The 15,415-nt window shown below is 38.9% G+C and overlaps 1 protein-coding gene across 1 annotated transcript; it reads right to left on the minus strand.

The window, feature by feature from the left end:
• Positions 1-306: 306 nt before the first annotated feature.
• LOC117942895 (E3 ubiquitin-protein ligase MARCHF9-like) lies at positions 307-8,469 on the minus strand. The gene is made up of 4 exons (XM_034868663.1): positions 6,868-8,469; positions 3,456-3,611; positions 2,308-2,500; positions 307-1,004 (listed from the first exon to the last, which is right to left on the minus strand). The coding sequence occupies exons 1-4, from the start codon at positions 7,210-7,212 to the stop codon at positions 706-708; spliced, it is 993 nt and encodes a 330-aa protein (XP_034724554.1). The 5' UTR covers positions 7,213-8,469; the 3' UTR covers positions 307-705.
• Between the last annotated feature and the right edge of the window lie 6,946 nt (positions 8,470-15,415).

The raw sequence follows: 15,415 nt of genomic DNA on the forward strand, positions 1-15,415 counted from the left end.
TGAAATTTGGGTAATCCCAACAGGAAAGTCAAATCATACCAAGAGTGTTACATTTGCTCTCAGATCCATCTTGTTGCCTAAAAATTAGACAAAACACACACATTTTCCTACCAAGTTGTCTTTATTAAAAACATGAATTGTACTTTAGTGTATATTTTTATGAATTTGTATACATATCCATCAATGCTGCTTTGAGTGAAAAAAACGTCATTAGATCATGGCAGACCTTCGGGAATTCATTATAAAAGTGAGGGGTTGCTGGGGGCAATTGTTATGATGGTCACATGAGTATGGGCCCAATTACTGTCAGTTTCAAACTATCTATTATAGAGCAAAATCCAAATAAATCTTGACATTAATTTATTAGAAAGCAAGAAACATAAAAAAAAATTCAATGACATTAAGTACCATTGGTCATGGTGGTAAAAATGGTTAATAGCTTTAAGAATCAAAGCTTGTGTTTTTAAATGTATAATTCTTTTCTCAGTAGTCTTACTTTTGTTGTTTAAAAACTTGGATAAAACTGCAACGTTCTCCCTTTGCCTAAATCGGAGAACTATTTCTTGAGCTCTGATTCTGCAAGCGAAATGTGAGCCTAGAAGTTAACGGCAGTGTTTATGTGGCAGATCAGGATTCTTTAATAAAATCCCAATCCTTGGATCTCCTCCTTAAACGTCGTACCACTTTTGCCTGTATAACCCAGCCTCATACAGTGGTCACCCTCATGACCACCTCATGGTTGGCTCTGCGCAGGCTGTTGGGTCTTAACTGGCTGAGGATGTGCAAAATGGTATAGCCACAGTGGTGGTTAAGAATAGTCCTGACAGGTTGACTTGCTGTCCTTCCGCTGTCTGAGTTCCTCTCAACATGACCTTTAATGCTGGAACTGATCGGGTCACCTAGGTCCTTTGCTTTCTCATAATTCAGCACTTTCCACTGCTGGTTCACTGCTTGCCAGCGCTTAAAGATCCGGTAAACAGACGATCCTTCATGGATTATAAGGCCTGGGCATAATAGACAAAGGGTGGGGGAGGTCAGGGGCGGGATACAGGGTTACATATAGACAAACAGTTGTTTGTTCAATAAGAATCAGGAAGTACTAATAGGTAAAGAAGGTACAGAGTGAATAAGAAGTTCTCAAAAATAAAAAATAAAGATTTACATACTAGACTTGTTTGTGGGTATTTTGGACTGACACGTGTTTATAAAAATTCCTTCCCAAGAAAAAAAAGAGAAGCATGCAACAAATACACTCCTGCAACACAAATGTTTTATTTAATAAACAAATATGCACATGGTTGTATGTGTAAACTATCTATATTGTGCTTTGCAGTCCCTGAGTTGTAAGTAAAAAAGTAAGAGATAAGGTAGTCATCTCAACAACTATTTGGATGGATTGAGTTTTCTACAGACATTCATGGCTTCCTGAAGATGAGTTCTATCAACTTTGTGATCACCTGGCTTTTATTCTACAGCACCGCCTGCACAGTGATATTTTTGGCTTTTTAGTGAAATGTCTTGAATAGATTATTCTAAAGTTTGGTAAAGATATTCATGATGTCCATGACGCCTACTAACTTTGGTGATCCTCTGACTTTTCCTCTGACGCTGCCATGATTTTTAGGGATTTGAGTGAAATTTATTTCCCGTTGGAATGGTTGGCATGGGATTTCCACTCTGCATGAATTGTTATTATTTTGAGCCATTTTCATGCAGCACCATCTTCAGGACTAAATTGATCTTTTTCAGATACTTTGGTCTATACCCATATTCCTAACGACATTCCCATCAGCCTCGGATGTACTTTGTGCTGATTAGCAAATGTCTAATATTGTGAACATGGTAAACATACAGTAGGCATTATGTACTGTACCTGCTTAACATGTGAACATTGTGACCATGTTAGCATGCAAAAGCCACAGAGCTACTAACTCTTAATAAGGGGAGTGAAAGACATGTTAATTTAAAGCCGGATTGCCAACGCTTTAATTACGGGTCTCTAATTTTCGAATGGTTTCCCAAGTGATGTAATTTGGTACTAATTATAGGAAAAAACGGATTTCCATTGAACTAATTGCTCTATTTAAACCCAAGTAAATACTTATTTATTATTTAAAATGTTTAATTGTATGCTTGCTTGAAGATGAATAGCCCATTTTTTCATGCTCAGATTACCTGTTATGCACTGACTAAAATATTCTCTGTAACATTTAACATAATCTTTAATTTAACAATGTCTCCATATTCATGATAAATAGTATCTAAATTACATAGTTCTTTATAAGTACATTGCAGTCTGTGTCTTACCTATACATACTATATCCATGAAGCCGTACATGCCGTAACATATCTGGAAGAGAAGGTCCTGCCGCTGCCATTTGGCTGAAGGGCTGAAAGAGGACCACACCAACCAGGAGATACTTGCGATGAGGAACATAGAACCCAGGATAATGGCTGCAATCTGCACCTTCTCAATCACTGTCAGAGAGATGGCCTGCCACTAGAAAAGACAGATGTCAAAATGAACTAAAACCCTGAACTGTAGATGTAAATTTTAAAATAATTCTATTAAGATACTGTAACAGGGTTCGCCTCAGTGCTATGTTATACGTACGTCAATGCGAGGCGGCTAAAAGACACACATCATCACAAATACACAGTCAGCACATCCCTGAACCTCTGCTGCTCAGGCTTCAATCTATGTTTAAGTTCCTGATTGAATTAAACCATTTCACTAATACCATGTCACACCAATTCTCCAAAAATATAATAGTTATAGTGTTCATTCTGAGATGCCAATGTCTATAGCAAGACAAGCAGCTGAAAGAACAAGCTTCCATCTGAAAATATGTCTGTTCCAGCATTCAGAGGCTGGCAACATTTGGTGTCTGTTTGTCTACTGTCTGTTTGCCACAAATTTTAGTACAATCATGTTCCAACTAATTCAAATGTGCAGTGTCTCATTAATTGGTTCTTGGCATCTTCCTACAAGTCCTGATCACTTTCTTCTTCTTCATTCGTCTGTATAAAAAAACCAAGTATAAATAGCTCTGTGAAAATGTTGATACTCCCTTTTATCTGCCGACAGCAATGTGCTTCCTGTTAGAAATCACTGCATGTTAACTGAACACAATCAATACAAATATGCCTCTGTGGTGTTGGTAATGTAAACACTGCATGGTCTCTGCTGTATGACATTACATTCATTGTATGATAAATGACTTGATTTACATGAATTGATTACCATTCTTTTCTGCCAATAATTCACTCAAATCTGGCAATGTAAAAAATTGCACATGGCTTTCTGCCATGCACTGTAGGCTGGCAGTCTAATATCAAAGATTTTATTTATATAGTTCCTTTAAATGTTTATACCCCTGTAACCATCTGTATACATTAAAGGTGACAACAGAGACTAAGAAAGTAAGTACAGCTTTCTGAGAGAGCAACTGTACCTGCAGTGGGTTTTTGGTGCTGATGGCCAGAACCTGGTACTTAAAGTAGCAGATCTCACAGCTCCAGGAGCCTCTCTCACTGATCCAGCGGATAAGGCAGGACTGGTGAGTACAGCGCACAGAGCCAGCACAACGACAAGGGCTCAACAACTCCCCCTGCAGGACACAAAAAGCATCTGCATGAGACACACAGCATTCAGCAGAGGCAGCTGAATATTAAAGCTGGTATTGAATTTGCCTGAAACAAGATTTGGTTTGATAGAGATGACAGTAATAATAAAAGTAAAGATTTCTTATCATGAATAGAACAACTTGCATCCCCAGCCCTGACAATGTTAATGTCACATTTTATTTAGTGAAGGTACACTTATATTTGAAGTTAATGTAAATTGTCCCTGTCATGAAGCTGGCATAGGGATTAAAAAAGAGATAGATAAAAAATAGCTTGAAGCAAGCACCAACACATTTAATCAATATGAAACTGTATGTAACTTGTATTTTGCTAGGGTTTTCTTTCTTACCCAACACATTTTTGGTATTGTTAAATATGATGTTAGTCTATCTGTCTAATTTATTGTAATAGGTGCAATTCTGTCGCCAATGTTGTTTCATAGTATTTGTTCATGAGAGAAAGGATTTCAAAGTCACATGAACTTTTAAGTAATAAGGGAAACAATATCACATCACCTTCAATATGGGCTTCTTTCTTGTACCCTCTAATTCTGTCACTTTAGGAGTATTGGCATTAAAGCTTTGATAATTGTACTGCCATAAATCCTCTCACGATAACATCCCTGTGCCTTTCTATTGTATTTGTATATTTGATCAGGTATCTGTTAAATTCCAACAACTTCCTAGGGTTGCTTGGCTTTAACGATTGTAGTCAAAACTGGGTCAGGGTCACTCTTAAAAAATGTCTGTAGAAATACGGCTAAAATACTTTGTTAATATGAAGGAATTTTTCTGTAATGTCTTTTTACAGGGTTTTTTCCGTATTTTGATTTGAAATGGCCGTTCAAATGTGCAGAGAATCCACTGTAAATCTACACATTTCAAGTTTTTGGATTAACAGAAATGTCCGTAAACTTATTGGAAAAGCTACTGGTAATTTTCTGCCAGGACATTACAAAACAGTGTTTCTACGGATTGTTTTCTTAAAATGTAAAGTGGGATGAAGCTAACTCATCTCATTTCTACTATCCACAGGTCCAGGAATGTTTTTCCTTCCTGAGCTTTCCTGGTTCATTGTCTCTGAGTCTAACATCCCCGTTACGTTCACTTTTATTGCCAACTGACTGCTATTTTATGGTTGTTTTGAGTTCATTGGAACAAACCAGAGCTGCACTTTTTAACCCCAATTTTCTGAGACTGTGTAATGTTGGTTTGCTTTTTAGGGCATATTTGATAAATTATGGAATATTATACTGTATCTCATCTATAACTCTAAAAGCAACTCTCTCATACAATTTTATTCTGCTTGATGCATAATATTTAACATATGTACAAAATAACAAGTGGGTCTTTACATTTTTTCTTTCATATGACCAGAATGTGCAATATCTCGGTGGAGGACTTTATGCAATCTGCTTCGTGTGTATGTTCTGGTGTATATGGATCTGTGTGTATGTTACTGAATGTTATGTGTGTGTGAGCTGCTACGCCACCTGCATTCTCTCAAATGCCCAAGACAAATTTCTCCAAAGGGAAACAATAAAGGCTAATCTTATCTTATTTCTCTGTCATTCATATGTATCCATCAGTCTGGTTCAACACGACTGTGTTCAGGTAACATCCCAGTCCCATTTTGTCTCCTTCAGTAGTGTACAAAGCCATAGGATCTGTTATTTCCAACTGCCCAACATCTCTATAACATACATAACTATACATCTCGGTCCAGATAAACATTTGAGATGATAATTTTGGAGCGGTGATCCGCTCCTAACTTTACAGAGATCATGGGCCAGAAAGAAAAGCTTTTGGCAGTTGATCCCCCCTTTAATTATGAATAATTAAGACATAAAAGCGAGTATGGAAATGTTTTAAGCGTCATGAACTCTGAATATTTATTTATGTGCTGACCTGAAAGGAAATTTCAGTGGTTGACTTAGGATATCATCTAACCAGATATTTGTAATATAAATCACAATGTAGTTCTGTGAGAGTATAGGGTCTACTGGTTTTGATACATTTTACTATTGGCTCCTTAACGCCTTCATCTGGATTCAGTTTGCTGCTCACGTGTCACTTTTCTGTCGCCTCGTAGGAAATTAAAGGACATCTGGTGCAGCTTTATGTTGTCAGTATGAGACTCCCTAAGGCCCTCGGACTGACAACAATCGCCCACATCTCACTTTTTTTTCTGTCTGACTCCAGGTGATGTGCTAGGTCTTTAATTAGTTGGATATCTGTAGGGGAAACAGAAACTTTTTGAGACCTCTACCAAAGTCTGTCTCTTCAGGGTTGGTTTCATACATTACATTTTAAAGGCTCAGATAAGAAAGACAAATGCTTTCAAAAACATTTTGCCTTTTTGTGAATCCACCCCCTCTGCTCTCCTTAATGTGAGTACCTGTATAAAACCGGCCTCCCTCGCTCAAATCCCCCTAAATTATGATGAGTATACATTTATTTTATGTTGAGGAAACATTTTCTGAAACCTTAATGTTAATTGCTTTTCTAAAACATGCTAATGCTGCATGGGGCTAATGTAATGATATATACAGTAAATATGATGTGAGCCTTTGCACATTCCCTGATCCGAAATTTTGCACACCCTGCACAAACGTATAGCCCTCCATTGACATTTAGGGAGAGTTATAAAAATTTGATAATGAGTTGCATTATGGGAAATGTATAATCCTTTTTTAAGATTGACTCCACTTTCAAATTATGATAGCCTAGCTTAACCTCTGCTGCTTACATTTTTATGATATATATATATATATATATATATATATATATATATATATTTTAATCTGTCTTTGGAGTAGACCTATCCCTTTAATGCTGATAAACCGGTTCTGGACTCTAAAAGGGTGCACCAAGCCATTAATTGTGTCATGTACAAATATTTTGCAAAATATTCTTAAATGGGTAAACTTTGAACGTCTTTTAATGTCTAGTGCTTTTCTGAGAGCTGCCTACTGGGTTTGTTTTCCTGAAAAATACTTTAATTAATTGTCATGATAGCAGGCATTTCTATGGGTTCTTGAAGTCAAACAGCAGTGGAGTAGGAAACATGTCCTCGTGACCTGACCAGACTTCCTCAGAGGAGCACCACGTGCTTTGAGGCCCCATGAACCAGCAGTACCTGCTGCTGGAGTGCAGGTTCCTGCAGGCTCATGGAGTTTCCTGCAGGCAATGCTCTGGCCCTCTCGCAACCCACAGTAATATCTTTAACATTTAACTATACCTTCTCCGGCCCCTGGAAGCAGATCCGGCACTGCGGTGATCGCATCCCGCTCTCTGACAGACTCGGCAGGGAAGCGGCGTCCAGGCCTCCTCCCTCGCTTTTCTCTTCTTCTGTGTCCTCCAATGCCAGGCTGCGTGGCCGGGAATCAGAGCCATAATATTCCTCCTCATCGTCCCGGTGAGCGCAGTTCAACGGCGGCCAACCACAGCCTCCAATAGCGAGTCCTCGCATCCTGGTCTGCGTGTCCGGGTCTGTGCCCGTGTCAGTCCTCCTGCTTGATCCAGAGCGCATCAGTAACAACACTTTGAGTTCATTGAAAAACAGACGGATCCGATACTTAAACATTCTTCAGCAGCTTCACATCACAGGCACAACTGCTTTGTGAGATAAAAAAAGCCTTCAGCTTGACTGTGGCAGGTCCATTATTATTATGTATGCTATTATTATTGTTATTATTATTATTACTATTATTATGGAATCCAAACCATTTGATTCAAGTAAGCAGTTGACAGCCAATGAAAGAAAATACAGATTTCGGTCAAAAAAAGCATGCGGGAAACATGATAGGCTATTAGATCAGCCCATAGCTTTTTGCATATCCTGTTGTTATAGCATGTGCACAGCAATCCAGCCAATAGGGAAGCATTATTTCTCACGGATAGAGCCAATAGAGGTTGAAAGCCACGACCTGTGAAGCACCCACATTAAAGTCAGAAAGGTCCAACTTCATAACATCTTGCCTTGTCTACATTTTCCTTCCGGTGGTATAGGCTATCCCAGCGTGTTCCTCTTTGTGTTTTTAAATCAGCAGAGGACAAAAGCTTGGTATCTATTCTTCTTCAGGTGGAAAAGCAGAGATCGTGTGTGAGGGGGGTTGATACTTGATACTATATTATATTAACAACTTCCAAGCCAAAATTATATTTGGGGGGATTGAAATACCACGAGATGACACGCGTGCATCATTTGCTGTCTCGCAGTCGCATCTTGTAATTCACCACGATTTCGTCTTGTCTCTTCTTCTTCGCTGTAGCCGTTTTTCTTCTTTTTTAGATCAAGTGGGTTTTGACCAACGCCTTCCCTCATAAAGCCGGTCCGACAACCCGGTTGCACCGTTACAATCCAGCAGCGTTACATGTTATGAATGCATACGAAAAAAGAACATCTGATGAACCATAAAAATCCATTTCACGACAACTTGCACTCACAGTTCTCTGCGCCACAAATCAGGCAGATTGAGAGGGTGTCAGAGATGGATTCCTGCAAACAGACCGCAGACTGCAACCGTCCCTTCAGGGTTGTTAGAAAACAACCGCACACCATCATTAAATGTTTCCCGAAATAAATCAAAGGCCTTCGTGAATCAGAAGGTAAGACAATAAAATGTCACTTCACATGGCAGACTGCAGCGACATGTCCAGGTCTTCATGGTGATTTTCAGGCGCGCCAGCTTAAAAATATCCCCTCAAACTTCTCCATACCGATTACAGACCGCAGTTTACCAGTAAAAACATCCTCCTGCAGCTGAGAAGATGAGCTCCATCCACAGTAGGCAGGCTGCTGTCCGAGGTGCTGATGTGTGACGTAGACCACGTGCTGATATCCATGATCCATGAGCTGATGGAGAAAAACAATTATTTTGAAACTGTAGCTTATGGGTGTGTTTCTTGTAAATGTCATGGTTGCGATTTTCTATTTTAATGTTTCCTGTTTTATGTTGTGGTCTGTTTACTTCAATGTCATGTCTTGTGTCCCTTTCAGCCTTGTGTTTTCCCACCTTTGTGATGTCTTTGTCTGTTGTCAGATCATTGTGTGTTTGTGTGTGTATGTCTACCACCTTTGTCACTGTTTTCAGTTTAAATTTGATTCCTTGTCTTTTAGATTCTTCAAAATTTTTTGGAACTATTTTCGCCCGCTTACGTCAGGACTCTTTTTGTTGTAACCCTTTTCATTTATTAAATCTTTGAACGTAACACGCTGTTGTCTCTGCATTTTGGGCCAAAATCTTCAGCCATTTCTCCAAACCCTGACAGTAATGAACAAAACAAAAACTCTTTGACAGTAGGGCATACAATAGATCCACCGTTCACACAATCCCAACACATCTGTCAGATAATTGTCTCAGAGGAGACTGTCTGCTGTCTGTTATTAGATGAACAAGCGCCTGCTCCATCATCACAAAGAGAAGCATTGTAATGTGTGTGATTTCAGCTTCGAAAACGCTAAAACAGAAAATGTGATGAGGCAAAAATGTGGTGTGAACTGGCATACTGTCACTATGTATGTGTATAAGCTGTTCCTGTGTTTATTCAAAACCAACACACAGGATCAGAATTAAAGTCATTGTTGTTAATAAGTGACAAGGAGGTGCAATGTGCTGGAGCTAGAGGTAATAGATAGCTAACAGAATCAGAATCATAAGAGACTTAGTTGTAACTTAGTAATCAGTGATTTCTTAAATGATTGGAGCAATTGCCCTTTTCAGAAAATTGACAGTTTCAGTAAAGGTGTGATGTTTAATTTGACTATTTTCCCCAGAAATTAAAAATCATCAGTGAATGTGTGTAGTATATGTATGCAGAGCATTTTCGTGCTTTACTATATAAACAGAGCAAACTGTCAAAACAAGACTACAAAGGAGGTGATCAAAGTAATAGAAATTAAGTACACAGAGAGGAATTCAAGCCAAATGTATGTTTGGTGGGTATGTTGATGGATTAATCAACGTGATATAAAGAATCTCATTAAAGTAGTTCAGGCTGGAGGGTTACAAATGGTTATATCTCTGCAGTGGAAGTGGAAGATAGTGTGCAGATGGAATTGACAGCTGGAACCAGAAGATTCAATATACAGTGTAGTAAGGAGGCAATGAAGACATTTGGGCATTTTGAGCCAATAGTCCTCACACACTGATCACACATGCGTGTGGTGTGTCATCATCTGTATGACAATGTTGGGTCTGAGGCTTTCAATGGGTAAACATAGGTATGGAGCCAGAGGCTCTTATATCCCAAATAAGCTGCTGAAATGCAGTCTCTTAAAGATATCATCACGTTAAAAAGGACGAAGACAAAAATATGAAACACAGTAATTATCATACATAGATTAGGACTATAAAGACCATGTAATTGCTTGATTGATTGATTGATTGATTTTTGTGTCATGCACACAAAGTGCCCAACCCTTATGGGTTTGCAAACCCAAAAAGTGCAGTTGCAGTGGTCAAGAATTGAATTTCATTACAAAGTTACAGGTTATTCTACAGCTCGGTCAGAAACCAAATATTCTGCCTTCAATCCCAAGTTTGGCAAATTAAATCTGCTACAAAAAAGTTGAAAAAGTTTTTCAGTCATCCGGCCAAAAGAAATTTACAGAAACGTCATTTTGCTAAAAGGTACACAAGCTTATGTCATCATAGACCAGACATTTAAACAAAAAATACAACTAGCGCACACAAGAAGTCTGTCCTCCTCTGGAGTTGCAATGAACCTGCCAGTCTCTTGGGTTAATGGTAATGTTCCAGAGTGTACTTTGTAGCCTACACATGGATCTTTGTCTTTATAAAAATATGTACATATATAGTTATATGTACAAACATACTTCACACAAAATAACACACTGTAACTGTTCTTTATGAGACATTAGGTTCGTAATTTTTGTTTATACCCTACGCTACCGGTCAAAAGTTTGGGGTCACTTAGAAATTTCCATTGCACTCCATTGTAGGCAGAACACCAGCTGAGATCAGTTGCATTGTTTTTTTTAACCAGGACAGCCGACAGCCTAATTGCAAAAGGGTTCTCCAATGTGTTCAGGTTTTTTTTTTTTTAAATGATATCGGATTAGTGAATAGAATGTGCCTTTGGAACATTGTATAAATGTTAATGGGCAATGTAGGTATAGCATTAAAGATTAGCCACCCACTCAGAACAGCTGGTATTCTATCTTAAATGGAGTTTTTACAGATGGACAGAAATGTTTGCATAGTTTGTACCGTATACAATACAAACGAATATGCATATATTTGACAACAAATCCACACATTTTTAAATGAGCTCAAAGCTTAATTTTTCAGCCAGACAACTTGAATTGTGTTTGTTGTAGTGTTCTACTTCCTGACACGTAATTGGCAACTGGAGTTTATTTTATTGTTTACTGTTGTTATATAATCAATTGGTTATTGCTTTTTAAAAATATTTTCTTCTGTAAATTATGCTAAAATATTTGATTCTTTTCTTACTTGTTAAATTCGAGATGTTATTGTTTTATTCCTATTTTTGGTGAGATGACTTTATCCAACTCGGTCTCATGCCAGTTGTTGAAATGGTCACGTTATTTTTATCTGCTTTATCACACAATCACAATCCCTTGTAGCCCCTGCAATCATTGTGCCTATTGTATTTTGTTACTTGTTCCTGTAGGACCTTCATGCATAATAAGCTGTAGCCTAAATATTTTTATTTTTATTTAGCTCCGCCTCCTAGAGTGGCCAGAATCAACAGGAAGCGAACAACCCAAATAGAGTCCAGGCTGGCAGGCGCTCGTGCGTCTCGACGTCATTGCGTTGTGGAAGCGGTGGTGTCGACTCTGTGCAGAAGCGAGTTTGCTGTGTGGCTCCGTAGTTTCGTTCTGCACCAGTAGGCCTACAACAAAATTCCACAGGGGCTGTTAGAAGTAGGATAGAATAGCCTAAGTGGAGAGAGTATTTGCGGGAGTGTCAGCGGACGGCATACGATACAAGTGCACGTATTCTACATCATGGCAGGCAATCCGGAAGATAGTTGTTGTAGTGTGGATGAGGATGAGCAAGAAGGTGGGAACTGGCAGAAAAGGAGGATTTAGAGGAGTGAAAGAGTGTGAGGGTAAATGGAATGTTGTGAGGTTGGAAGAACCAGGAGTGAAGAGTTTGGATCCGTTAAAATTGACGAAAATTATTAAGAATCAGGTTGGCAAGGTTAGATATGCTAGGATTCTAAATCATGGCAATTTATTGATTGTCTGTAACTCTGAACAGCAGATTGGAAGAGCTCTAAAATCGCAAGCTGTTGGGGAAACTAGAGGTGGTGAAAGTGAGAGAACAGGGAAGCACAGGAGTAAAATATGGGATTCCTTTAGCAATTGAGATGAACGGCTGGTTAAACATTTGAAAGAGAAGTGTGATGCTGTTCAGAGTGCCAAGCGTTTAACCAAGGGGGTTGAGAAAGTTGTAGCCGAGTCAGAGTTTACTCATAAGCCAATAAGATGTTACAAGTGTCAGAAGTTTGGTCATGTAGCTAAGTTGTGCCAAGGGACTAAAATGTGTGCTAAATGTGGTGGGAACATAACTATAGGGAATGTGGAGAAATCCTAAATGCTGCAATTGTGGAGATGGACACAGTGCTGTGTGAAGTAATGAGAAGGGAGACTGATTCAGAGTGTTAAAAGGAAGGACAAAGTTTCTTATGCAGAAGCAGTCAAAAGAGTGGAGCAAACAAAGAGAGTTGATGAAGGAAATGTTAGACCGAAAACAACAACACGGAATGCATGGACACAGAGACGAGAATAATTAAAAGAGAAGGAGAAGGAGAAAAACGAGTGGGGAGAAAAGAGGGACTTGGTTGTCTTTAGTGCAGGGGTAATTAATGCAACCGCGGAGGTTAGCTCTAAAACTGAAAGGATTCATATCATTGCAATGGTAGCAATTTGGCATTTGGGCATGCTAGACTTAAAATGTGAAAAAATAAGGGACTGTCTGGTTGTACACGCCAATCAGGAAGTAGGTAAAGGATGATCTCATAGATCATGATCCAGTGGAATGCAAGGAGCTTGTTGGCAAATGGTTACAATTTAAAAAGTTTATAGACAGCGGAAGTGAAAATCCCGATGTAATGTGTATTCAGGAAATTTGGTTTAAACCCGGATTTTTTTTTTTTTTTTAATCTAATTATATGGGCATCAGATGTTACAGAGAGCAAGGTAGTGGTGGGGGGTGTGCCACCTTTGTGAGATAGGATGTAACCTATAGGGTGTTTGGTATAAGGAAGAAACAAGAATATGTGGTAGTGGAAGTAAGGGCAGACAAAAAGAAAATAATAATAATAAATTATTATAACTCTTGTAAACAGATAGAATTAAATAAAATTGAAGAATTAAAAGGCCAGGTTAGAGATAGTGTTATATGGTGTGGAGATTACGCTGAGGGGAGGGGAAATGACGGATAACAACGGGCAGGTGATTGAGGAGATAATGAATGACAGGAACTTTGTTTGTTTGAATGATGGTAGAAGGACTAGGATTGATATTAGAACTGGTAACAAGTCAGTCTTAGACCTTACAATTTTGTCTAGTAGTGTAAGTGCACAGCACTATTGGAAGTGATCACTACCCAATTATACGTAAACTGAACTTTGATGTAAGGTTGTGTCCCGAAGAGAGTCACGGTAGGTGGATTTTCAAAAAGGCAGACTGGACGAGATTTATGGAAACGAGTGATTTATATATAGTAGTTCAGACCAAGAATTAAATGAAAGTGAGTTGCGACAGAGTATTTATGTGGCTTAAATGGCTGCAATACCAAAAAGTTCAGGAATACTAGGGAGAAAAGCGCTTCCATGGTGGTGTGTTGAATGGGAAGAGGTAGTTTGGGAAAGGAACAGAGCTTTTAGAAGACTGAATAGAACTCAGAAAAAGAAAGAAGGGGTAGGGAAGAAACAAGGAGTCAACATGCTGGGGTTATTCAAAATAAAGAAAGATTCGAGGATAAATATGTTCCTATCACTCTGAGCGAGTTTAGAAATGCATTAGATAATTGTAAGAATTCAGCTCCTGGACAAGATGACGTTTGTTATGCTATGTTAAGACATTTAAGTAATAAGGGACTTCAAAAGATTTTAAATGTCTTTGGTAAATAAAGTGGGGGGAAGGGAAGATTCTTGCTGGATGGAAGGAGGCAGTTATTATTCCAATAAGAAAACCGGGAACAAATGCTAGTAATCCAGCAAATTATAGGCCAATAGCTTTAACCTCTCACTTAGGTGAGTTAATGGCAAGTGTGGTAGATGGAAGGCTAATGCACTTAATGGAAAAAAGGGGGTTGATTGCTGGGTGTCAGAGTGGCTTTAGAAAGGGAAATTTGTCTAGAGGATGAAATAAGAAAAGCACAGATCCAGATTGAGACGGTTGTGGCAGTATTTTTAGACGTGGAAAGAGCAAATGATATGCTTTTTGTAGAGGGGCTTTTTATCAAGAAGCATATGCTAGGAATTGGGGGAAATATGTTTAACTGGGTAATGGACTTTTTATATAATAGAAGTATTCAGGTGAAAATAAGGAAAGAAATATCTAGAAGTGTTTGGGAGAAAGTGTGTTCCTTGCAGGTAGAAGCAGGTGACATGGGTCAAAGGTGTCTTCACCCAGTTAAGGTAGCAATTCAGGCAAGCTGGGAGAGAGAGGGGGTAAAACGTCCACGTTTTGGATGGACAGGAGAGACAGTGGCACAGGAAATGTCTATACATGACACGAACGTTTGTCCAGGAGTAGGCCTACTGTGGCCATCAGTTCCTCTGTGGCTGTTGGAGGTCCCGAAGAATGATTTGAAGATACTTGGGATTAAGTCATTAGTACTGAATCAGATTTGGTGTGTGAATTCCCTGGGCATATTATAGAGAGATATCAGGAACACTATCATTTTTAATGACGGTTTAAAGGATCCAGAAACAGTTGCTGCAGGAGCAGCTATTGTTGTTCAGTGGTGGAATGTCCAAGCCTTTAAGAGAACCTCGAATTTCCAAGTGTGCTCACAGTGGAGTTATGTGCAATCCTGATGGCAGAGCGATGGACTGAGCAGATTCAGGACCATAAAGTGTTGACATGTAGTTACTCTGTATGAGCTATCAATAGTATTGGGAAAGGGTCATCAAAGAGTCAACAAGAGCTTGTAAATAAGATTCTTCTGACAATTAAAGAGGTGACAAGGAGAGGGGTAGAAATATCACTTGCACGGGTCCCACCTTATGTTGGTATTACGAGAAATGTGAAGGTCATAAATTGGCAAAGGAAGCTGCTTCTAAGAAAAATGTAGAGGCCAGCATTGATTTATCCAACGTGGAGCGTAAAAGTATTGTGTGGCAGGGAATCATTTTAAAATGGCAACAGGTCTGGGAACAAGAAGACCCTATTCTCCATATCTAGTAGGGTAACTGATTCAGATACTGTCTGTAAAAGAAGGGAGGTTATCCATATTATTTCTAGACTGAGGATTGGTCACACGTTTCTTAACAGCACTTTATTTATGTTAGGAAAACACCAGAGTGGCTTGTGTTCATGTCAGGAACATGAGACGGTGCAACGCGTGTTGATTTCTTGTAGAAAAAATGACCACCAAAAACAAGATCTAATCAGAGAAATGCGAGACATTGGCTCTAACAAGTATTTTTTAGAAGTAGGCTCAGCGGGAGGGAAAAAAAGTTGTTTTTTTTTTATTTTAAAGGATACAGCTGTTTAGCAGGATATAGTGCACTAAGGTGCTAGTTCCTGAGGTGGCAGCAATGCAACTTTTTGGATGTGGGCT

Source organism: Etheostoma cragini, chromosome 4 (assembly GCF_013103735.1).
Source record: "Etheostoma cragini isolate CJK2018 chromosome 4, CSU_Ecrag_1.0, whole genome shotgun sequence".
NCBI classification, from domain to species: domain Eukaryota; kingdom Metazoa; phylum Chordata; class Actinopteri; order Perciformes; family Percidae; genus Etheostoma; species Etheostoma cragini.